Raw genomic sequence first — 23,694 nt, forward strand, 5'->3', positions numbered from 1 at the left:
GCTGCGTTTCCAAAGCACCCAGAGCCCAATATTTAATCAACGTGACCAAAACTTTGAGTTCAAAGAGGGAGGTTTAATGGTTAATCACTTAGAATACTTACACTTATTGTTTTCAGTTTTCGAATAGAAAGCTGCTTTTGAAAAGCTCATAACCTTCACCAGCTGTCCATGATATAAAAGATATAACGGCCTGCTCTTCAGGTACAGGTCAAAGACCTCCCTTCTACACCGGACACAGAGACACTGATGAACCATATGACAACAACCAGAACCCAGGATAAAGAGGTTCAGTGAATGTTATGGTGAAGGTGTGGAGGTGGATGAGTTTGTCAGAAGAGACTCTATAGAAGGACAGAGTGCCAGCAGGACAGTCCACATACACTGCTACCCTGTTGGAGACAGAGGTGGGAAGGGCTGTTCTTTTATTATTGTGACAGACCCAGTAACCATCAATGTCAGAGCACCTCAGACTCCAGGACTGATTGTTGACTCCAAACCTGCAGTCAGACCTGTCTCCTCTTATGATTCCTCTGTAGATCACTGATAAATGGACCTCTCCTCTCCACTCCACCTCCCAGTAACAGCGACCAGTCAGAGCATTTTCACACAACAGCTGAAGCCAGAAGTGACATCGGTCAGGATGATCAGGATACGGCTGCTCCTCTGTCACTGCTGTCACCTTCCTGCTGTTGTCTGATAGTTTAAGTTTTCTGTTCATTGTGTTTGTGTCCAGTGTGAGTTCACAGGCATCTGATGGAGAGAATATGGACAGATTTTATCACCAGGGGAAGGACAGAGCATTTCAGACAGGAGGTAAAAACATGTGCAGCAGAAGTTAGTTTTCTGCATATTAAAGCCCTGAAATAAATATATGAAACTCAAAATAAAATGTCCTTTTAAATAACTTTAACAAGTGCTCCCTCCAACAACAATAACAGATGGAAGACTGTTGATGAAACGTGACGGCTTTTGTAGCGAACACACTTACACTTCCTCAGACCAGGTCTCAGTCTCTTCTCACCCCCATGTTCCAACCTGGATGGAAAAAAAAACCTTTAAAAGCTTCCTCAGCCACAGTAAGGCACAGTTCTCACATATATGAGCTTTTTACACTTACTGCCTGAAGAATACTTCAGTGATCAGGAGGAAATTCAAAATAAGATGAGACAAAACCTGATGTTAGAACAATCAGTATTCCTGAATTCTCACCTTTAAATCAATTAAATACACATTTTAAGGCTTCATTTTCAATCATTGTTAGAGTGAAGGACCTTTTCATTTGTTTTTCATTTGCAATGTTTTTTACGCCTCAGTGCTTTTAACTGTGACATGTCTTCTTTTTAAAGTATGTTTAAAGTCAGTAATTTATCATCATCATCATTGTTACGTGTGATAAATCAGTCGCATCAGTGTTATAAATGACACTGATGCGACATGAAATGATGAAAAAGATCAGCTAGGAGATCCGCTTTCCTTTCCCACCTGAGATTTTCCAGCCTCCAGTGTGGATCCTTCAGTCCAGCAGACAGCAACTTTTCTCCTGAGTCTCCTAGATGATTGTAGCTCAGGTCCAGCTCTCTCAGATGGAAGGGGTTGGATCTCAGAGCTGAGGCCAAAGAAGCACAGCCTTCCTCTGTGATCAGACAACCTGACAAGCTAGACAAACACAAAATTATGATTTATTGTTTTCATCTATTCTTTAATTGTGATGAAAAATATCTTTCAATCATTGGGGAGACTATGTCTGAAAAAGTGTGCGGAAAGGGGGTAGTGGGGAAAAAAATGGAGATACTGGGTTACTTACCGTGTTCTGTGGGACTATTTTATCAGCTCAATAGTGGAACATAGAATTCAATAAATATTGAGTGTATAACCGTACAACTACCTCTGGAATAGATAATTGTTGGACCACCAGACACGAGTAGGCCTTCCTCTACAAAAGCTATTAAAGACCTAAAAAGGTTAACTGTTAAAGACAAGTCATATCCTGACCTGAGTATCTCCAGTCTACAGTTTGGACTCTCTAATCCAGCAGACAGCAGCTTTACTCCTGAATTCTGCAGGTCGTTGTTACTCAGGTCCAGTTCTGTCAGACTTGAGGACTGAGAGTTAAGAACATAGGACAGAGCTTCACAGCTTCTCTCTGACAGATTACAGTCACTCAGCCTGTAGAAAAATCAGTAATAAAGACAAATACAGATACAATTTTTATTTTTTTGATAGCTTTGCCTCCATAATATTTCTATAGGTTGGTTTTGATTTCATCATAAGTTGTATAGTCTTAAAAGATTAGAGTTTTATTTATTGGATCACAGTAATTTAGACAAATATGTTTTGGTCATTAGTAAGGACCACACTATAAGAAAATCATTTTATTTTTTTGTATAATCATAATTTATTACAGTTTTCATATCAACTGATTATGACATCAACTCCATACATGTGATGCATTTATAACTTATCTGTGCACATACAGAGCTTTGTTGGAGGCCTTGACCACTGGCAGCAGCCTCAGAAGAGCCTCCTCTGAAGCAGAGTATTTCTTTAGGTCAAACACGTCCAGATCTTTTTCTGATGACAGTAAGATGAAGACCAGAGCTGACCACTGAGCAGGAGACAGTTTATCTGTGGAGAGACTTCCTGGTCTCATGTACTGTTGGATCTCCTCCACTAGAGAACGATCATTCAATTCATTCAGACAGTGGAAGAGGTTGATGCTTCTCTCTGGGGACAAATTCTCACTGATTTTTTTCTTGATGTACTGGACTGTTTCCTGATTGGTCTGTGAGTTATTGTCTGTCTTTTTCAGCAAGTCCCTTAGTTTTTCCTGATTGGTCTGCAGCGAAAGACCCAGGAGGAAGCGAAGGAACAAGTCCAGGTGTCCATTTGGACTTTGTAAGGCCTTGTCAATGGACATCCTGTGAATCTTCATAGATGATGTTCTGCTCAAAAGTAGCCAAAGGTTTGATAACGACAGTCGGGGGAAAGAAATCACATTTTTGTTTCTGTTGATAAGTGACATTCTCACATAAACAGCAGCCAGAAACTCCTGAACACTCAGATGCACAAAGCTGAACATCTTGTCTTTCTTCCTCCCACGTTCTTCTTTAAAGATCTCTGTGAACACTCCTGAACACACTGAAGCTCCACTGACATCAAGGCCACTCTCTTCCAGATCTTTCTCATAGAAGATCAAGTTTCCTTTTTCCAGCTGCTGAAAAGCCAGTTTTGCTAATGATTTAATGTACTGATTGCACTTCTCTGGGCCGTACTTCTCTTTTGTCCGATCAATCTGAAACACCAGGAACTCTGTGTACATCTCAGTCAGGGTCTTGGGCAGCTCTCCTCCCTCTCTGGTTTTCAACACATCCTCCAGAACTGTAGCAGTGATCCAGCAGAAGACTGGGATGTGGCACATGATGTGGAGACTTCGTGATGTCTTGATGTGGGAGATGATTCTGCTGGCCTGCTCCTCATTTCTGAACCTCTTCCTGAAGTACTCCTCCTTCTGTGGGTCAATGAACCCTCTGACCTCTGTTATGCTGTCAACAAATTTTCGAGGGACCTGATTGGCTGCTGCAGGTCGTGAGGTTATCCAGAGGCGAGCAGAGCGTAGCAGTTTGCCATTGATGAGTTTCCTCAGCAGCACATCTACTTTGGTGGACTCTGTTACATCTATAGAACCAATGTCATCAGAATTAAGGTCCAGATGAAGGCGACTCTCATCCAGTCCATCAAACACAAACAGAAGCTTGAATTTGCTCTTGTCATAGTTGGTGTTTCCTGATGACTGTAAAGTTAGAAAGATGTAGTTAAGAGCTTCCTCTTTGATATCTGCAGTTTCTGGGATACATTCATGAACAAGCTTTGCCAAACTAAACTTTTCTCCAGTCAGTGGATTCAGCTGACGGAAGGTGAAGGGGAAAATGAGGTCCACATCTTCATTTGTCATTTTTTCAGCCCAGTCCAACACAAACTTGTGCACAAGGTACGTTTTTCCAATTCCTGCAATTCCATTGGTCAATACTGTTTTTATGGGTCTGTATTCTCCAGAGGGGTGTTTGAACATGTCACTGGGTTTTACTAGTTTCTCTGGTTCTGCTGGGTTTGGTGTCTTCTCAATCTGTCTGATCTCGTGCTGTGTGTTGATATGTACGTCAATCCCTGCTGTGATGTACAGCTCAGTGTAGATATCAACCAGACATTGTTTATCCTCTGCCCATCCTTCATGAGCATACATGAACTTGTCCTGGAAGTTTGATTGAAGGAGCTGTTGGTAATATTTGATGGGCTGTGGCTCTGGTACTGGAACAATGAAATCTATGTCCAACAAGAAGTGAAAAAGACAAAATAGGAGGGTTACATACACAGATGCCTTTTTTCTTGCTTGTTTAGATGCTAGGGTTTTGTTGCTTGTGTATGTTAAGAGACTATGTGTCATATACAGAGGCGACGTTCAGACCTGTGTGCTATGAAGCAAATGGCAAAACTAAATGTAAATGTAACTTTATAGTCAGTACATCAGTTGTTAGGATTTGTCATCATGTGCTTACAGTACAACAGGACAGAGATACAGATACATAAGAACATTCCAAAATCCTCAGGTTTTATAAGACTAAAACATAAGATAAAAATACATTTACTTAATATGCAATCAATGAAATGCACGATTAGTTTAGGTAAATTAAAATGCTCATTCATTCTCATTTAATACTGGATTATCTTCAGGAAGTGTGACGAACTGGTGACGACAAACTGACCAGGACTGATCAGTGATTCAACAAAACAAAAAGCAACGACAAAACATCGGGCAGGTTGGTAGGACCAGTAGCTGCACGCTGGAAATCACACAGCTTCAAAGCCGGGGACACCTGCAGAAAGGGACAGAGAGGGGGACAGAGAAGGACAAAGACAACTACGGGAGAGAACACACAGAGTTAATGACATACAGTGGTGACAATTGCGGGGTGAGAGGAGAAGAGAGAGGGTCAAGAGGAGGAAAGGAGCTCAGTGCATCGGGGGGTGGGTCCCCCAGCAGTCTAAGCCTATAGCAGCGTAACTATTACTAACTATATGCTTTATTAAAGAGGAAGGTTTTAATCCTGCACTTAGGGTTAGGGTTAATAACTAAAGGCTCTGCAACTCTGCGACTGTGGCACAGGAAGGTAGAGCAGTTGTCCACCAATCTCAAAGATTTTAGTTCAGTCCGCGGCTCCTCTAGTCACATGTCGAAGTGTCCTTGAGCAAGACACTGAACCCCAACTTAGTTGCTCCTGGTGAGTGTTGGCCAGCCGCATAGCAGCTCCTCCATTGGTGTATGAATGTGTGTGTGATTGTGAGTGTGAATGAGAAGCAGTGTAAAGCGCTATATAAGTGCAGACCATTTACTCTACCTCCCATTCTACCTTTGGAAATTCTGGGAACCACAAGTAGGTCTGCATTCTGAGATTGAAGTGGTCTACTGGGATGATATGGTGCTATGAGATCTTCTATATATGATGGAGCCTGACCATTCAGAGCTTTATATGTAAGAAGCAGGGTTTTAAATTCTATTCTAGATTTAATGTGAAGCCAATGGAGAGAAGCTAGTGAAGGTGAAATATGATCTCTCTTGCTAGTTCCAGTCAGCACTCTTGCTGCAGCATTTTGGATTAATTGCAGGCTCTTTAGTTACTGGGGCATCCTGAAAGTCGGGAATTACAGTAGTCCAACCTAAAAGGAACAAATGCATGCACCAGTTTTTCGCCATCACTTTGAGACAGTATGCTCCTAATTTTGGCAATGTTCCGTAGGTGGAAGAAGGCTGTTCTAGAGATTTGTTTTATATGTGAGTTAAAGGACAGATCCTGGTCAAAAATAACTCCAAGGTTCCTTGCAGTAGTACTGGAGGCCAGACTTATGCCATCTAGAGTAACAATATGGTTGGACATATTATTTCAGAGACTTTGGGCCCAAATACTATGACTTCAGTTTTGTCTGAGTTTAGAAGTAAAAAATTGTGGGACATCCAGGCCTTTTTGTCTTGTCGGCTTGAAGCTTGATTAACTGATTATTTTCATCTGGTTCCATAGATAAATATAGCTGGGTATCATCAGCATAGCAGTGGAAATTTATGGAGTGTTTTCTAATAATGTTGCCTAAAGGAGACGTATATAAAGTAAAAAGTATTGGTCCTAACACAGAGCCTTGTGGAACTCCATAGCTAACCTTTGTGTGCATGGAGGATTCATCATTAACATGAACAAATTGAAATCTATCAGATAGATAGGATTTAAACCAACCTAGTGCAGTTCCTGTAATTCCAATTTCATGTTCCAGTCTCTGTAATAAAATGTTATGATCAATGGTATCAAATGCAGCACTAATGTCTAACAGAACAAGTATAGAGATGAGTCCAGTATCTGAGACCATGAGAAGATCGTTGGTGACTTTTACCAGTGCTGTTTCTGTACTATGATGAACTCTAAATCCTGACTGAAAGTCTTCATACAAATTATTCCTATGAAGGTGATCACATAATTGTTTTGCAACTACTTTTTCAATTATTTTAGAAATAAAGGGGAGATTAGATATTGGTCTGTAATTGGCTAAAACACCTGGATCAAGACAGGGTTTTTTAAGTAGTGGTTTAATTACAGCTACCTTATAAGCCTGTGGTACATAGGCTGTTTCTAAAGATAGATTGATGATATCTAATATGAATGTATCTATTAAGGGTAAAGCTTCCTTGAGCAGATTAGTTGGAATAGGGTCTAGCAGACAGGTTGTTGGTTTAGATGAGGTAATAATTGAAGTTAGCTCAGAGAGATCTATGGGTAAAAAGCAGTCTAACAGGGAGTGGGGCCTTATCGATGACTCTAGCACTGTTGAACATGAAGATCTATCTGTAATTTTTGGGGGGAGGATCTGGTGAATTCGTTCTCTAATAGCTACAATTTTATTCTTAAAGAAGGTCATGAAGTCATTGCTGCTCAGAGTTAAGGGAAAACTAGGCTCAGCAGAACTATGGCTCTTAGTCAGCCTGGCTACAGTGCTGAACAGAAACTGGGGGTTGTTCTTGTTTTCTTCTATTATTGATGAATAATATGTTGTTCTGGCATCACAGAGCTTTTTTTGTAAATTTTTAAACTATTTTTCCAGGCTAAATCAGATTCTTCTAAATTTCTGAAACGGCACTTCCTTTCTAACTTTCGTGTTGCCTGTTTTAACTTGCGTGTTTGTGAATAAGATAGATAATGTACTTGTGCAGGAGTAACATTAAGGTGGCTACTTTTCATTGTATTGACAAATGGTGAAGCAAATGATGAAAGAATAATTTCTTTAAATTTTTTGACAGCTTTTTTACTTAAGCATCTGCTATAGTGGAACTGTTTTCTGTAATGCAAATGTTTCTGATTTATAGTGTTTAGTGTCTAAACTAATTTCCCATTTAAGGTTTGCAGAAATTATAATATCAACAAATTTTGAAAAGAAATATTTTGCTCATCTTAAACTTGTTATTTCATGAGGCTGTTTCCTTTCTGAAATCTATTATGCCTGTATTTTCCAGCATTTAGCTCAATATTATGATAATTACACGAGTTCACATAGAAGTACTCCTTCTTTTGCACAATTTATTTAATTTACTTGTAACCACAAAGACAGCAGTGTCATCAGCAAATGTGAACATTTTAGCTGAGTCATGAAAATTGCCTCTAGAGCACTTATATTAGCTGTAAGCTGATTTGTTGTAGATCTAAAGACTTGCTTTTGTGCAGCAAGAAAACAGCAATCCAGAAGCAAATACCTCAATTGATCCTTGCTGCTGAATTTTTCTTTTTGACACAAAAAAGTTGAACTCACAACATAACAGAAGATGAGATATAGTGGTGTAGAGTAAGTAACAAAGTACAAGTACTTAAAATGTTTTCTGTTGTTCTAAAGACTTAATCTGAGAGGAGGAAGGTCCTGTTTCCAGTTTCACTGGAAAGCAGCTTTCAGACTTAAGTTAGACCCATAACTCACCTTGTGGTCGTGAGCTGCTGTCACACAAACTCTGCACCAGGTCGTTCCTGTTGATCCTCTCTAAAATCTTCCTGGTCACCTCCACAGCCACAGGAAGTCTGTATGTCTGCACCATCAGATCCACCGTGTCCCACCTGGTTGTCGTCTGCAGTCGGCCCTTTTTAATGGTTGGGAATCCCTGGAGGATGTCTGGCTGCTGCAGGAACCACTTGAATTTATTGAATTCTTCATCGCCTAAGTCCTCCAGAGTGTTTAACAGCTCCTCTGCTGTTAACATGGTTCCCTGATGGAGTCACAGCATAATGTCAGCAGTTACAGAGATCATAGTATCTTTGGAGGTTTACCTTTTATTTTTTCACAACACTGAATCACGGTAATCTACTGTAACATAATTAACAAATTGTCAAAGTGTTCACCTCCTTTAGAGTAACTTACTTAAATATATGCTGGTGCAAAATGGGGATCAGCTGAGTGCAGTGAGTGTGTTTAAAGCACTGTACAGTAAATACACCAGTATCTGGAAGGTGAACTATGAACACAAAAGAATACTTTAAAATTAACACCTCAGAGGATGAATATAGAAAAATTGCCAACTGTCTCTCCTTTGTAGTATGCAGATGAGACCATACATGTAGAAACTGTCTTTACCAGTCATAGCTTTTAATCCGATGCCCTGAAACATCAGTTTGGTCTCATCATACCACAGAACCAGTTTTTTGAAACTTATTTTATGCTTAGATCAGACCTCCAGTATTGTTACTGTTTAGTATAGGTTTGATTTAAAAAGAAGAACATTTTTATGGTTAATGCACATGTGACTGTATAACATAAATTTAAAAAGATTGCAACCAACTGCAACAGGTCACGATGTGAGTTCTAACAAGTGGTGCATTCAGACTGAAAAGCAGCGTGGTAAACTGGAATTGTCATATGCAGTAACATAGTCTGTAAACATGCTTTGTTCATCAGTTGTTGCACACAGTTTGTAGAAGTGTATGTGAGCATTTAAACATTTAAGAAGAATTCAGGAAACAGAAGGACATTGTAAAAAAATGTTTTTAATTTATATATTTTTAGTAACTAGTAACAGTTACCTAAATGTAAGATACTCAATGTTCTTTCCCTCACTGGTTAAATGTTTTTGTAAAATCAGAAGTTGATGTGTGTGTAATGAGTAAAAAGGGGAAACAAGAGTTGTGTAACTGAGGAGAACAGTATCTCTGCTGCAGTGTTGGGGGAAATCTATCATTGCACAGCTGATGGCTGCAGGGTTTTAGAAATTCAGCACTTACTGTAATTTGACTATGTGTGCAGCTGTTTTCATTTCGTAGAAGAGGGGTTCACGTCTGATGTCTTGGATGATAAGGTACCAAGTCTCAACTAAATACTCACAAAGCTACTGTTTAAGTCATGAAATGTGAACCTGCAGGAATATTTACTGTCTACTCAGTTTTACTTAAGTCTAGATGTTTGGACTGAGCCACTGTCCCTCTGACGCGATGGACTCCGCTGAAACGTTTTCATGCTACAGGACTTTTTGTAGTGTTTGAAGACCTCTAACAGGTCTAACAGGTCTTATACAGGACCTACAACTGTGCACCACGAAATGTCAAGAGGTTGGTCAACTTTAACCAAGTGAGCACTGACACAGCAGCTCATCCTGTGACTGAACAACAGGTGCAAATATGTTAAAGACTCACAGAGAAGCAGCAAATGTCGTCTCGTCTCTGACGTCTTGGTGTAGGCTGATTCTCCTGCAGACTGAGACAGAGGATGAAGAGAGGATGAGAGAAACAACTTTAAAAAATTCCACACTTCCTCGTGCAGAAGCAGAACAGGAACAGTTCAAATTTGAGCAGTAGTTTGTGTTGCTTCACCTTCAAGATGTGAAAGCATGTGTGGTCCAATGCATGTGGACACATAGGAAGGATTGAGTCAAACAGAAAACTTATCAGCTGCCTTATGTAACAATCACGGTGATTGATTGATTATCTGTCCTCTTAGGCAGGACAATCACAGTGGACAGGCTCTGAACCGATGAAGCCTGCTGAAGCTAAGTTTGCACCAAATATTAAATACACACAAGTTGACCATCTCTGGTCAGTTTGCAGTGAAATCCCAGTGAGAGGCATGTAGTGGATGTAGTTCTACCATCAGTCACTAGATAGAGCTCCTTACCACCTCCTCCAGACTGATGAGCAGGTAGAACTGGCTGCAGTGCGTCATCCGTGCTACTTCCACAACCTGCGTATATCGGTTTGCTGCTAATCCCCAGTTTTTATTTTGAAAGTTATAAATATCAGGAAACTCCATGAAACTCAGTGTTGAACCCCCAAATTTGCAAAACCCCCAAAACTTTGGCAAAAAGCACAGTTCACCTGAGATTCTGAAGCTCAGCGGCCTGTGGTCTGGGTGCTGCTGACAGGATTTTCATAATAAAATTTAGCCTGAAAAGACGGAAAGTAGCAGTTAATTTACCAAATAATGAATGTAGGATAATAATAGCTTTTGTCTTGGTATCTTGGTATTTGTTCCTTTAATGTGGAATGTAAGGTTTTTCCAGTGAACTTGTTTGAAATCCAGTTAGACCAACCTGCTGTCTCCTAACTTTTTCTGCATCTCCACAGTTTCTGTGTTTCACTTGTCTTCAAAATAAGAGACCACCAGTCAGACAGGAAAATCATAATGATAACCAAACTGCACATGATAACCTGTCTGAAGACACCACACACAACACTAGTTAATAAATTAAATGTAACAAGATAATTGTCAAACATTTTTAGATGTGCGTGTTTTCGATAGACAGCTGTGAACATCTCTTCCTCATTTCTTACAGTGCAGTCACGTTCTGGGTGGAAACATTCACAGACCGGCTGAAAAATCCCGAACTTTTCCTTTAATGCTGACCCATGTGTCACTCACTTCTACCATCAGGACCCAGTAGAGGGGGCAGTTATTGTTAATCAGCTACATGTCCTATAATAACAGAATCATAAAAACATGTTCAATAACACTCAGAAAGACTAATGTTGCATGCAGGGAAATCTTGAAGATGGGCAGAGCTCTACTTTAATTTCATTTATAGTAAATGTACTTTTACAGGTACAGCAGTGATTTTTTAGCTTTCTTAAACCAGACTGACAGAATATTTTAAACAATAAGGACAATTTTAGATTTCTCAGATCATTTACACTGACTTCATCTTGGTAAACAAGCAGGATGCACCTGCAGTCCTCGTCTGCTTATTTAGAGCTGCATGTAAATGAAGAGGTCCAGTTTCAGCTCTCTGCAGAATCAGACCCCTCCCCCCTGCAGATTCCCCTCAGGCTGTCAGTCTCTCTCACTTTCAGGGTTGGATTAAATTGCTCCTCCAGCTCCTCCTCTCCTCGTCCTCCAAAGCCTCTGGTCTGTCAGCACTAAGGTCACTTTCCAGGATCCGAGTCCATTCTCAGCGCACACTGACAACATGCTGGGGACCCTCTGCACTCTCATCACTGCTCTAACATGTAAGGAGGCTGACTGACCTCAGCTTGGATTCATCACTCTGCCTCTTTCTCTTCACTCCATGTCCTCTTGTTGTTTACAGGTGTGACTGCTGTGACGCTGGTCACTCAGAGGCCTCCTGTTGTCACGGTGAGAACGGGACAGACAGTCTCCATGGACTGTAACCTGGGGACTGTTACTGACATTGGTGCTTGGTGGTATAAACAGGTTCCTGGTGGAGTTCCTCAGCATGTTCTAAGGTTTCGTCTCACTTGGAGCTCTGTACTATATGGTCCAGGTTTCTCTGCTCCTAGGTTCACATCTACTCATCAGTCACAGTCAGATTATCGTTTGATCATCAACAATGTGGAGGAAGGAGACTCAGCATTACTGTCATACATTGGACACTTCTGTTAATGAGTACTTATCACAGTGATTTAGACTGTGACAAAAACCTCTTCACAAAATACATATTTTGTAACGTTACAGCCTTATTTTAAAATGGATTAAATTCATTATTTTCCTCAAAGTTCTACAAACAATTCCCCATAATGACAATGTTGACAGACACAATGACAAAGTTTATTTAAAAAAAAAAAAAAATCACATATACAAAAGTATTCACAGTCTCTGCCATGACACTCAGAATTGAGCACTGGTTCATCCTGTTTCCACTAATGATTCTTGAGAGGTTTCTACAACCTGATTGGAGTTCACCTGTGCGAAATTCAGGATTGGACATAATTTTGAAACGCATACATCTGTCTTGTCTTTGGAGATAACAAAAAACTAGAGATAGTGACACTAACAATCATAAACTGTTAAACAAAAACACAGAAACCTAAACATAAACCAGGGGAGTGGATATAAAATGAACTAAACAAGGACTAAACAAAGATCCCGAGAAATAACTGAAAACACTGGAAAAACTAAACATTTATGAAATCCTCAAATAAAACCAGGCACACTAGAAAAACAAGTTATACCCTCAACCGACAAAACATACACCAAATCAAATCTTAGAAACTGACAGTGAACCAAGGGGAGAGCTGGGAGAGCTGTCCCTGCCTGGGACAGCTGGTCCATATTTAGTTGAGCAGGAGGCCGGGTAGGAGGTCGACGACGGCGGCTGAAGTCCTCCAGGGGCTGGACAGGAGGCCGGCGACGACGGCTGAAGTCCTCCGGGGGCCGGGCAGGAGGCTGGCGTTGATGGTTGGAACCCAGTAATGGAGGACCAGGAGCTGGACCTGAAGGCGCGTCGGCTGACCCACGAACAGGAACCATTGCTGTGCCGGTCAGTTGGACCAGAGGGGATGCGATGGCCAGCTCCAGGAGAGAGGTGGCAACCATCTCGGGCCCAGCAACAGGTGAGATGTCAGCCGACCCAGGGTCAGGAGCAGGATCAGGAACAGGATCAGGACCAGACCGGACGTCAGCTGGCCCAGAGGCAGGGACCGGATCAGGAACAGGACCAGAGCCAGACCGGAAGTCACCTGGCCCTGGGGCAAGAACAGGAACTGGATCAGGATCATAACCAGGCCAGACCTCGGCTGACCCGGAGCCAGGGATGTATGTTTGTGTATGTTGTGTGTGTATGTTTTGTCGGTTGAGGGTATAACTTGTTTTTCTAGTGTGCCTGGTTTTAGTTGAGGATTTCATAAATGTTTAGTTTTTCCAGTGTTTTTGGTTATTTCTCAGGATCTTTGTTTAGTCCTTGTAAAAACGTTATATAAGTGGCCTTTTACCAGTTTATACCAGTATGTCACCCTCCAACAACCCACCATTACAAGTTTCTAACTCTTTTAATTATGGGGAGAAGCCATTCATTCGAAAGTTATCAACCTCTGACAAAAGTACAGGGTCACTGCTTAATGCATCTGAACACATCATGACATGTCCTGACAAAAGTCTTCAGCTTCTGCCCTCTGGAGTAGCCGTGGAGGAGAAGTTTGTTTGGGACACAATGGCTCTGCAATCGCAGCACTGGAAGCCATTGTATTTCTGTCTACACCAACAGCCTTGTAGGAAGATTTCAAGTTCTTCAGTCTCCTGAACTCATAAGATTTTCTTATATTTCTTACTTTCTTACTTTTCTTATATTTTCACGACCTGCTGTGGATTTACTGTCATAATCAACTTCAAGACAAAGTTTACGGTGCAGGACACTTGACTACTAAATGTTACTTGTGAAGTTGTATCTTTTCAACTTTAGTCTATGCACAAAAGAGCTCACATATGGCTCAGATTTGATTGTTTGCATTTAGATGGAGGTGGAGTGTCATAAATATGAGACGTTACCATGCAAGTGAGGAAAATAATGAGGCACAAATGAACAAAAATCAAATAGATATCGAATCCAATTGGTTTGACAAAAAATTGGGTACATAATAAAAAATCTGATGGAAGAAAAGTAGAAAAGGCAAATGGCTTAATAGACAAATATGTGGAGAAACAGAAAACCCTATGTGTGGTGAAGAACAATGTCTTGTTGCCAATGTTTTGTGCATTTAGAGGTCCTAAGAATAAATATGCAGACTACTTACCTCTCTTTACAAAGGATCTCTCCTTCTTTCCTTTCTTCTTTCTTTTCTTGTCACTGATGTGCTCATTAACTTCCTCATTATCAGAGCATGATAAGGAAACCTCAGAAAATGAAGAGGATAAAGACATGGAACATGATGCTGAGGAAGAAGATGAGACTAGCTCGTAAGACTCAGATGAGTCTGATAACTCTGACGTATTTAAAACTGCTTCAGCTTTCCCAGCATCGCTTTCCTTCTTGTCTAATACAGCGAGAGAGAATAACAATAATGTATATTTACATTTACATTTAGTCATTTAGCAGACGCTTTTATCCAAAGCGACTTACAAGTGAGGTACAAGGCAGCAAAAATCTAAGTCAAGGAGAAAACATCAAAGCAAAGTCCTATCAGAAAAATGAGATGCAAGTGCGAGAAAAGCAGAAAAGTTTTGGTTTTTTATTAATAGATTTAAGTGCATAGGAAGATTTGAAAGAGTTCTGTAATCAGCAGTTTTTTGAATATTGGGATTGAGTCTGCTGAGCATGCAGAGTTTGGTAGCTCGTTCCACAATCGTGGGATCATTGCGGTGAAGAGTTTTGCTTGGTGTGTTCTGTGCGGTGCTGGGACCACCAGACGTCGTTCGTTGGCAGACCGCAGCGGGCAGGAAGGATTGTAGACTTACAATCCTGTGACACAAGACCATCAAACAGTTACAGTATGACTTAATAAAGAATAATAAATAGTCGCTTATATAGGGCTTTTATACAAAGCACTTTACAATGTTGATTCCCATTCACCCATTCACACACACACCGATGGCGGTGGCTGCCATGCTAGGTGCTCACCTGACCCACCGGGAGCAACTTGGGGTTCAGGAAGCTTTGACATGTAGCTGGGAATGGGGATCAAACCACTGACCCTGTGGTCCATGGTCAAGTGCCTCACCAACTGAGCTACAGCCGCCCAGCCCTGACTTCATCAATGAAGATCTTTTTTCTTTGCTTTACCAAGCTGTGTGCGACACTTCCTCCAACAGCTGTTGGAGATGTAAGCACATAATATTATGTTACCTTAACATAACCACAAACTATATAAAATCTTTTAGGTAGACCTCTATAATTGAATATAATCCAGTACAGCAGCTCTGCCATAAATTCTACTTTTACAATGTTAGAATTTCTCTGTTTTTTAGTTGAAACTCTTAGAAAGGTGATAATTCTACTTTCTGTTTGTTATTGAGGTCATAGTGGGTGGTGGAGTCGTGTTGTAGTATAAGAAGAGGTGGCTCCAATGTTTTGGTCACCTCACTCATTTTAAATAGGGCGGAATATCTATAACACATTCTGTAAAGTGCAATGCTCTTGGTTTTTACCTATCAGTAAGAAAGGTAATGTGCCAGTCCCTGTTTTTTGACTTCAGTTTTACTTCCTGCTCCTGCCTTTTATTTTGTTAACCCTCAGCACCACTTCCCAGTTAGTTTCTTTAGCTTCTTGTTTCTCAGTCACCTTAATTGTTTTCACCTGTGCCCCCTTGTACTTATACCCAGCTCTGTTTGAGTGTTCATTTGTCTCCTTCAGTCTGTCAGTGCTTTATGTTCAGTTTGTTTGTGTCTGCCTGCCCTTAGTTACTGAGTTAGTTATTTAGTTTATCTTTCCCCCCAGTGTGTTTGAGTTCATGTTTTACTTTAGTTATTACTTCATGTGTTATTCCTGCCCTACTTAGGAGTGATTTTGAGTTGTTTACCCTTTTTGTTAATAAACCCCCTTTTTTCACATTTCAAACGTCCCCTCGCCGTCTCCTCTTTTTGGGTCCTGATACTATTACATATACACTTAGAAAAGTGTGTGACAGTCAAGCTTTCATTTATAAGTGCATAACTTTACTTTTAAGTTACTGTTAACCCATTTAAATATTTATCAAGAACATAGATTTCCTACCTTTTCTACCTTATTTTCTAATAAAAAAAAAAAAAAGACGATAACATATTGGTAAATCACTCAGGCAAATATCTATTTATATTGCCTTTGCACAAAAAGTATAGCCACATGTAGACTACAGGTAGATGATGTCCTTTAATAATTTATATTAATGCATTAAATACCTATTATAGACTTCATGAGTTTTTTACACCGGAAAATTTACAGTATGGACGAGGAAAGATTAATGGCAGATGGAAAAGGGGGAAGTGTTTGGTATGCTGGTGGTTAAATAGCAAGAAAACCCAACTGCCATACCTGTTCTCTGTTTGGTTAAACAGTGAACAGTGATGAGAATTAATTCCACTCATAGCTCATCATACCAAAAGAGGGTCCATCATCATCAGTGATGAGTGGCAGCCTTATCGACATGCTCTGCGCAAACTAGGTTACAGACATAGTGTAGCGTTTGTTGATGCACCAACAGGAGCTCATACATACATTTAGAGAGGCCATGGAGAACTTATAGGGAGACTCTGTGGAGGTAACCGCACGGGGGACTTGCAGGTGGACCACCTGGCACTGATTGAATGGCATGGCTTGCAAAAAGACATTGTAATGGATCCATAGGCTTAGTCCCCTTATATATCTCCTATTGGTCAGATTATTGGGAGGTATGGGGTGATTTTCATTGTTATGCTGATGATAATCAGCTATATGTTTCTGTGAAGGTTGAAGGTCAGTTTATAGTAATCCTTGACAACAATTTTCAGGCTCCTGCTCCTGAGTCCTCCTGTCCCTCCAAGTCCAACACAGCCACTCTGGTCTGGCTGTCCAGTCAGACTGGGCCTTATGCAGATGTGAGCTGGTCTGTTGGTGGGAGTTCAGTGAGCAGCGGGACCTCGATCAGCACCGCTATTCAGCAAGCAGACAAGACTTTCCAAATCAGCATAAACAAGTCTGACTGTCCCACTGAAGAATAGCAGAGGAGCAGAACGACCATTTAGCATTTGCTTCTTTACTGTGCTGTTTGCTCATTTCAGGCTTGGCATGTTGGAAAAGATGAGTCTGCATGCTTCTAATCAATGCTGAGACACTCTGGTGCACATGTTGGATCAGCTTTGCTACTGACAACATTTACAAAAAGCTCTTCAATAAAAAAGCATCGTGTTCAAAAAGACTTTGTGCAGATTTTTTTGAAAGGTCAATTCATGTTGTATCTCCAGCATTTGTCCACCCAGCAGACTCTGTTGTGGCTGTAATGTCTTGATAGAACTGTACACAGGTTTCTACAGTACTCAGACTTTCTCCATCTGAGCTTTTATTTTGTTCATTTGGTTACTTACTAACTATATGGTTAGACTTCATATCTCTGGTAACTTAGACCTAAATGAACTTAGAAGCAGGAAATTACAGGACATCCAGGCCTTTATGTCATTTAGACAGGATTGAAGTTGGACCAATTGATTTGTTTCATCTGGTTTCATGCATAAATATAACTGGGTGTCATCTGATTACCATCTATCCTATTAATATGGATGTTTGTGAATTTCCTGTTGGGATGAAAAAAGTTCTATCTATCTGCATAGCAGGTTTGTGGTGTGTTTTCTGAAAATGTTGCATGTGTAAAGTGAAAAGTAATGGTTCTAACACAGAGCTTTGTGGAACTCCATAACTCGTGTCATAGAAGATTGATTATTAACATGAACAAATTAAGAGTTATAGAAATGGTTTAGATATTAAGGAAATTACTTCATTTGGTGCAGCAGTAAAGAGTTTATGAGAATCAGATAAAATGAGCAGTAAAGGAAACAGTGATTTCCTGCTCAGTCAGTGAAGCATCACCTCTCTCCTCCTCCGACTTCCTTCCCAGGATGCACCTGCAGGCCTCGTCTGCTTATTTAGAGCTGCATGTAAATGAAGAGGTCGAGTTTCAGCTCTCTGAAGAATCAGACCCCTCCCCCCTGCAGATTCCCCCAGAGCTCTCACTTTCAGGGTTGGATTAAATTGCTCCTCCAGCTCCTCCTCTCCTCGTCCTCCAAAGCCTCTGGTCTGTCAGCACTAAGGTCATTTTCCAGGATCCGAGTCCATTCTCAGCGCACACTGACAACATGCTGGGGACCCTCTGCACTCTCATCACTGCTCTAACATGTAAGGAGGCTGACTGACCTCAGCTTGGATTCATCACTCTGCCTCTTTCTCTTCACTCCATGTCCTCTTGTTGTTTACAGGTGTGACTGCTGTGACGCTGGTCACTCAGAGGCCTCCTGTTGTCACGGTGAGAACGGGACAGACAGTCTCCATGGACTGTAACCTGGGAACTGTTGCTAATGCTGCTCGCTGGTACAAACAGCTTTCTGGAGGAGTTCCTCAGTATGTTCTGAGTGCTTGGCATAACTGGAACACTCCAAACTATGGTTCAGGTTTCTCTGCTCCTAAGTTCACATCTTCTCATCAGTCACAGTCAGATTATCGTTTGACCATCAACAATGTGGAGGAAGGAGACTCAGCAGTTTATTACTGTAGTACATGGGACCACACTGTTAATGAGTGGGTATCACAGTGATTTAGACTGTGACAAAAATCTCCTCACTAAACACTTCTGCTTTTTGAACTCTCTTTAATTGTCTTCTGTTCTACGATTATTAACAAGTAGATATTTTTGTACTCTGCATATAAAGTGAATATAAATGGTAAATGTTCTGCACTTATATAGCGCTTTTCTACCTATTGGCACTCAAAGCACTTTACACTGCTTCTTATTTACCCATTCACACTCACAATCACACACACATTCATACACCAATGGGGGAGCTGCTATGCAGCTGGCCAACACTCACCGGGAGCAACTAAGTTGGGGTTCAGTGTCTTGCTCAAGGACAGTTTGACATGTGACTGGAGGAGCCGGGGATTGAACCAACAACTGTGAGATTGGTGGACAACCGCTCTACCTCCCTGCGCCACAGTCGCCAGTATATAAGACAACAGTAAAATCAAACCAACTCCTGAAAGTCTTAAACAAAGTGGACATTAAAAGCTACAGTAACGAGCCTCTTAAACACAGTTTGCTGTGCGTGAATCCAGATCCAGACATTCTTCGTTTGTTTCTCAATAAAATCACATATATGCACTATTTAGAAAAATTGATTTTCAGTAAGATCCACTATTAATTCTTCTAAGAAAAGGCCAAATGGAAGTGACAAACAAAATACATCGAGTTAAGCAAATTATTTATTAATTATTAGTATTTTAGTGCATTGATTGAAGTGTAGCTGAAGCTCACAGAGGCTCCTGGCTGCTGTCTATAGAAACGTTCTTACACCATTTGAACCCCCTATAACCCTTCTAACAGAAGCTAGACTGCAGATGATGCTGTCACACACTACTGACAGAGAGGTCCCATTTATTTAGAGACAGTTGTAGTACATGGAATCAGAAAGGATTAGAGTCAAGCTGTGGTCAGCTGTGTTCAACTCATCCCCCTTCCATAAAAAGGAGGGAGACAAAATAATCAAAATGGACAAATAGTAGTATTTTCATTTCATTTATTATTTTTATTTCATTTACGTTTACTGCTCTAGCTGGGTTTTTCTTACTTATTGATCAGTAGTTTGTACTTGTACTTGTTTATTATTTGGAAGTTTTTTCCTTTCTTTTTTACTTTTCATCTGGAGAGCAGCTGTAGCAAGGGAACGCAATGGGATCAATAAAGCTGTTTGAATCTTGACTCTTAAATCACAGTGGGTTGTGTATTTAGTGAAGCTGACAGTTCCTTGGTTTAATGCTGAACTTGACCCAGTGCAGGTCGACCGTAGGGGTTTTGTCAGAAAATAAATTTTTCTGCTGTTGACTGAATTAGATATAAAAGGGCAGATCCTAAGGACAAGTAATGAAATGGCCAACTGCAGGCTGCCCTAGTCAAAGACTGTTGAGAAGAGGGACGGTGAGACGGGAGCAAAGACAGCTAAGTTTCTCAGTGTTAAAATGTGGTAACAAAGTTAGATTGGCTTGGTGTCCACATGATAAATGTTTTGGTGGCTCAAGTAGCACCTTAGCTAGCATAGCATGAAGACTAGCTCTGTGTTTGGACCAGGTGTTGGATAACAAGAGGTCACAGAGGAGACCAGGTTTCTTGTTTGATGGATTGTCACTGGATGCTGGTGATAAGCTGGAGAAAGCAGGAGAAAGCAGGAGAAGGTTTGCTGGTTTTCTTTGAAATGTTTGGAGGCACTGGCAGTCTGTGGGCTATTATAGCATGAATAGCATGATGCTAATCTGCTATGCTAGTTTAGATTATCAAGACACCTTTACTCTACTACATCTAAGAGCAAATCTTTAGACTTTTTAGTAAAACTACAAGTCCTTTATACGTAACAATCCCAATATTTTACATTTTATTTTTTAATGAAAACAAATCCTAGTGAAACATGAATCTATTCACTAAACCAGGCTCAGACATAGTCTCAGTTCCTTCTTCCATGGTCCTTTTTCAAATAGCTGTTTGACATAGTAGCCATACTTGTCCTTTTTTTTTTAAAGTATCCTGTCAACAGAAACTTCTCATATGATGCTAGTGTTGGTCTGAGTTTGACCTGCCTGCGCCAAGATCCACATGCACTGCACAGGAGCCCACACAAGTGAAACCCTCAGACTAGTGGTCTATTTTCAGACATGAAGCTGCTGAATTCATGGTAAAATGTGTCTTCAAATGGGGATCATTGATTGCGGTGTCCAATTCACTCTGTCATGTCAAAGTAAAAGAGTAAAATGAGCAGCCTCCAAACGTTTCCTGCTCTTCTCTGGGCCATGTGCACAGACGCAGAGGTTTAGATATCATAAAGCAGTGGAAACAGAGTTGAATTGTTACTGTGCCAAGAACTGGGACAGAGCTGGTCCCTGCTGATTCACACATTCATATGATTGATGGACTGAATACATGTTTTGTCCTCCTCCTTCTGAAGGAAGCAGCCACATGCACTAGTGACCAAACACTCTGTTTACTTGGATTAAATCAGGTGCAATGAACAAACCAAGGCTCAAAGAGAAGCACAGAGCTTTACACTTCATTTATTTCTGTGGCTCTCTAATTCTGTGTGTCCTCACCTTATGTCCAGCTCTCTGGACATTTCCTCAGTGGTTGTATCAGTGTTTTATTCTTGAAATGACAGAAATGTTAGAGAGAATGTTACTGTCACTGTGATGAAAATTAAAACTGAAAAGCATCAGATCATACAGTGAAAACAGCTTAAGCTCATCATAGTTTCTTAACATTTGGTTAAGAGACTATGAAGTCATACAGACACATTTTATTCCATTTTAAGTGCTGCAAATTAGGTTCACTTAGGAGAGAAGTGGTTCCCTAAAAAAGCCTATTTGGCTCCATTCAACCAATTGCTCTTTGTCATTGTTTTTTTTTTTGTTTGTTTTGTATTTCATCTTAAATGTGTCATTTAAAAAAAAAATCTGGCTTATTAAATATTAAGTGTGAACAATATCATGGAGGTACATCATATTATAGTCAAAAACACTTCTGCTTTTTGACCTGTTAACTGTCTTAACTTACAGTGAAGTCATGTAGTTGCCAAAAAAAAAAAAGAACCTCACTAGTAAATTTAATAATATACTGATATAAGCATTTACTTGTTGTCCCCTTCTGTTCTCCTTTAAAACCTTGATAAGACCAAGATGTATATGTTCAGCCAACCCTGTTTCCAAACATGATTACATTCTCCTGAGAAAGGTCATTTAAACCACATTAAGTTTCCTGTGAACATAGTGAGAATATGGTGACATGTAACGTAAATGTCGATTTGCAAATACTGTATGTTGATACTGAACATATCAATGAAGTGTTACCAGACAACGTATTTTTGTCCAGCAAAATATCTGATCTTGCAGTAAAATATCTGGTTTGGTTTTCTGCTGCAATATGTGATCCTGCAGCACAATGTGCAGTTTGTGTGATGACAGCATCATTAATGCATTTTAGGTTATGATTAGGCAGGTACAGGAACTGATTAGGGTCAGAGGAAGATCAAGGCCTGATGTAATGGTCGTTTTACACACAGCCTGTTTTATTGCTTTTAAACACATCCACAATCTTTCTGGAACAGTAACATCAGTAGTTTTCTTGTCTTAACTAAACCAGAAATGGGAATCAGGAAGCAAACTCAGGTCTTTGGCTTTACAGTCCTATGCTTTGTTCTGATATAATTTGCTTGTTCATTATGTACATTTTATATTCTGAAATATATATATATTTTTTATCATTTTAAATGTTTTATTAGTGATGGACAGTGTTTGCTTGTGACTTTGAGACACTTCTACATGAAAGGTGCTATAGAAATTTATCTTCATCATCAAATATCTTCATCATCATCATGAAGATTGAGGGAGAGAAGGACATGTTGACAGTCATAGTTGGTCTCAACAAGATGTTTCAGTTCCACTTCCTCATTAGTGAGAGTCGGGAGGTTTTTGTACAGACGTGTGTCCAAACTGAATCACTGTGGTGTTCGGAAAAGGCACCAAGCTGATTGTGACAAGTAAGTACTTTTTACTGTTGGTACTAGAGGACACTTGTTCTATTTCTCACAATTGTCATGTCCTAAGTTTATTCTTGTTGTAAAAATGTTGTTCAGTGAAGAACTGATATTTTGCTCAGCTTTGTGAGCAGACAAAGCAGATCTTTGTGTCTTAGACATAAAGACCTGATGATCTCAGGGGTTCAAATGGTTTTTACTGAATGATACAGGATTTTGAAGCCCAAGAAAGTTTTAATCCAGATTTAAGATTGTTGTGATTTATGTGACATATTTAATGAACATTCTAGCTTTGTTAGATAATCTGCCACCTGTGTTTCATATCAAACTTACTTTAAATTCAGTTGTTTAAAGTTTGTTTCTTGGCTTGTGATGAACAGATTCTTAACTGATGCATTTTACTAAATGTGTTTAGTAATTTGCTTCATCTGATTATATCCTGCACCACCACAACATTAACTCAGTTTATTGGTTTTGAATGGTTGTTTCTATGTTGCATAGTGTTTACAAATGAGAAAATTGCTGCACTTTCTGACACAGTGACTTTCTGATTATTTTTGTTATTGGTGAAATCAACAACACGATACATAAAGGAGGATTTGGTCTTGCTGTACTGTGTAATACTTTGTACATTCATCTTTTTGTGTGTGTTTGTGTGTGTGGCAGGTCACAGTCTCCCACCTCCTGTCCTCACAGTCTTCCCTCCGTCCAGAACTGAGCTCCAGCACAACACAACCACTCTGGTCTGTCTGTCCAGTTTACCCAGTGATTCTAAGGGTTTTGCAGATGTGAGCTGGTCTGTTGGTGGGAGTCCAGTGAGCAGCGGGATCTCGACCAGCACCGCTGCTCAGCAACCAGACCAGACTTTCCAAATCAGCAGCTACCTGTCCGTGAAGACATCAGACTGGAACATGGAAAAGGTCTACACATGTAAAGTGTCTTTTGGCTCCCAGAGCTCAGAGAAAAGCTTGTTCATGTCTGACTGTCACATCTAAAAGAGGGTGATCTTCATCTTTGCTGCTTGTGTTGTGCCTTTTTAAATCATTTTGATGTTTAAACCTACTGTAATCTGTGTCCCACTGAATATTCTTACGCTCAGTGGAACGACTGTTATTTGCTTTGCTCAGATTTGCTTTGGTTGTTTTAATAAAAGCGTTGATTAAAAAAAAAAAGAGCTGTTTAAGTTTTGTGGAAGTGAGAAAAGATATAATTGAAGGCCGGATAAAT

General features: G+C 40.2%; 2 protein-coding genes and 1 gene segment (V, D, J or C); 2 read left to right on the forward strand and 1 right to left on the reverse strand.

The window, feature by feature from the left end:
- Positions 1 to 47: 47 nt before the first annotated feature.
- On the reverse strand, positions 48 to 9,817 carry LOC137123362 (NLR family CARD domain-containing protein 3-like). Its single transcript, XM_067496970.1, has 7 exons — positions 9,705 to 9,817; positions 8,005 to 8,287; positions 2,475 to 4,320; positions 1,993 to 2,166; positions 1,483 to 1,656; positions 989 to 1,035; positions 48 to 750 (listed from the first exon to the last, which is right to left on the reverse strand). The coding sequence occupies exons 2-7, from the start codon at positions 8,279 to 8,281 to the stop codon at positions 224 to 226; spliced, it is 3,045 nt and encodes a 1,014-aa protein (XP_067353071.1). The 5' UTR covers positions 8,282 to 8,287; positions 9,705 to 9,817; the 3' UTR covers positions 48 to 223.
- Positions 9,818 to 10,416: 599 nt separating this feature from the next.
- LOC137124551 (Ig kappa chain V-III region VH-like) lies at positions 10,417 to 16,908 on the forward strand. The segment is given in 3 exon segments: positions 10,417 to 11,510; positions 11,591 to 11,881; positions 16,616 to 16,908. Coding segments are annotated over 3 exon segments (624 nt in total).
- Positions 16,909 to 17,932: 1,024 nt separating this feature from the next.
- LOC137123392 (immunoglobulin lambda-1 light chain-like) lies at positions 17,933 to 23,639 on the forward strand. Of its 2 annotated transcripts, XM_067497046.1 has the most exons (4): positions 17,933 to 18,076; positions 18,157 to 18,478; positions 22,436 to 22,470; positions 23,134 to 23,639. In XM_067497046.1, the coding sequence occupies exons 1-4, from the start codon at positions 18,037 to 18,039 to the stop codon at positions 23,460 to 23,462; spliced, it is 726 nt and encodes a 241-aa protein (XP_067353147.1). In that variant the 5' UTR covers positions 17,933 to 18,036; the 3' UTR covers positions 23,463 to 23,639. The 2 variants fall into 2 exon arrangements, 1 of the variants encoding a protein (XP_067353147.1); XR_010913838.1 differs by lacking the exons at positions 17,933 to 18,076; positions 18,157 to 18,478 and adding an exon at positions 21,601 to 22,099 and having other exon boundaries at positions 22,213 to 22,470; positions 23,134 to 23,248.
- The last annotated feature ends 55 nt before the right edge of the window (positions 23,640 to 23,694 follow it).

This window comes from Channa argus, chromosome 3 (genome assembly GCF_033026475.1).
Source record: "Channa argus isolate prfri chromosome 3, Channa argus male v1.0, whole genome shotgun sequence".
Classification (NCBI taxonomy): Eukaryota; Metazoa; Chordata; class Actinopteri; order Anabantiformes; family Channidae; genus Channa; species Channa argus.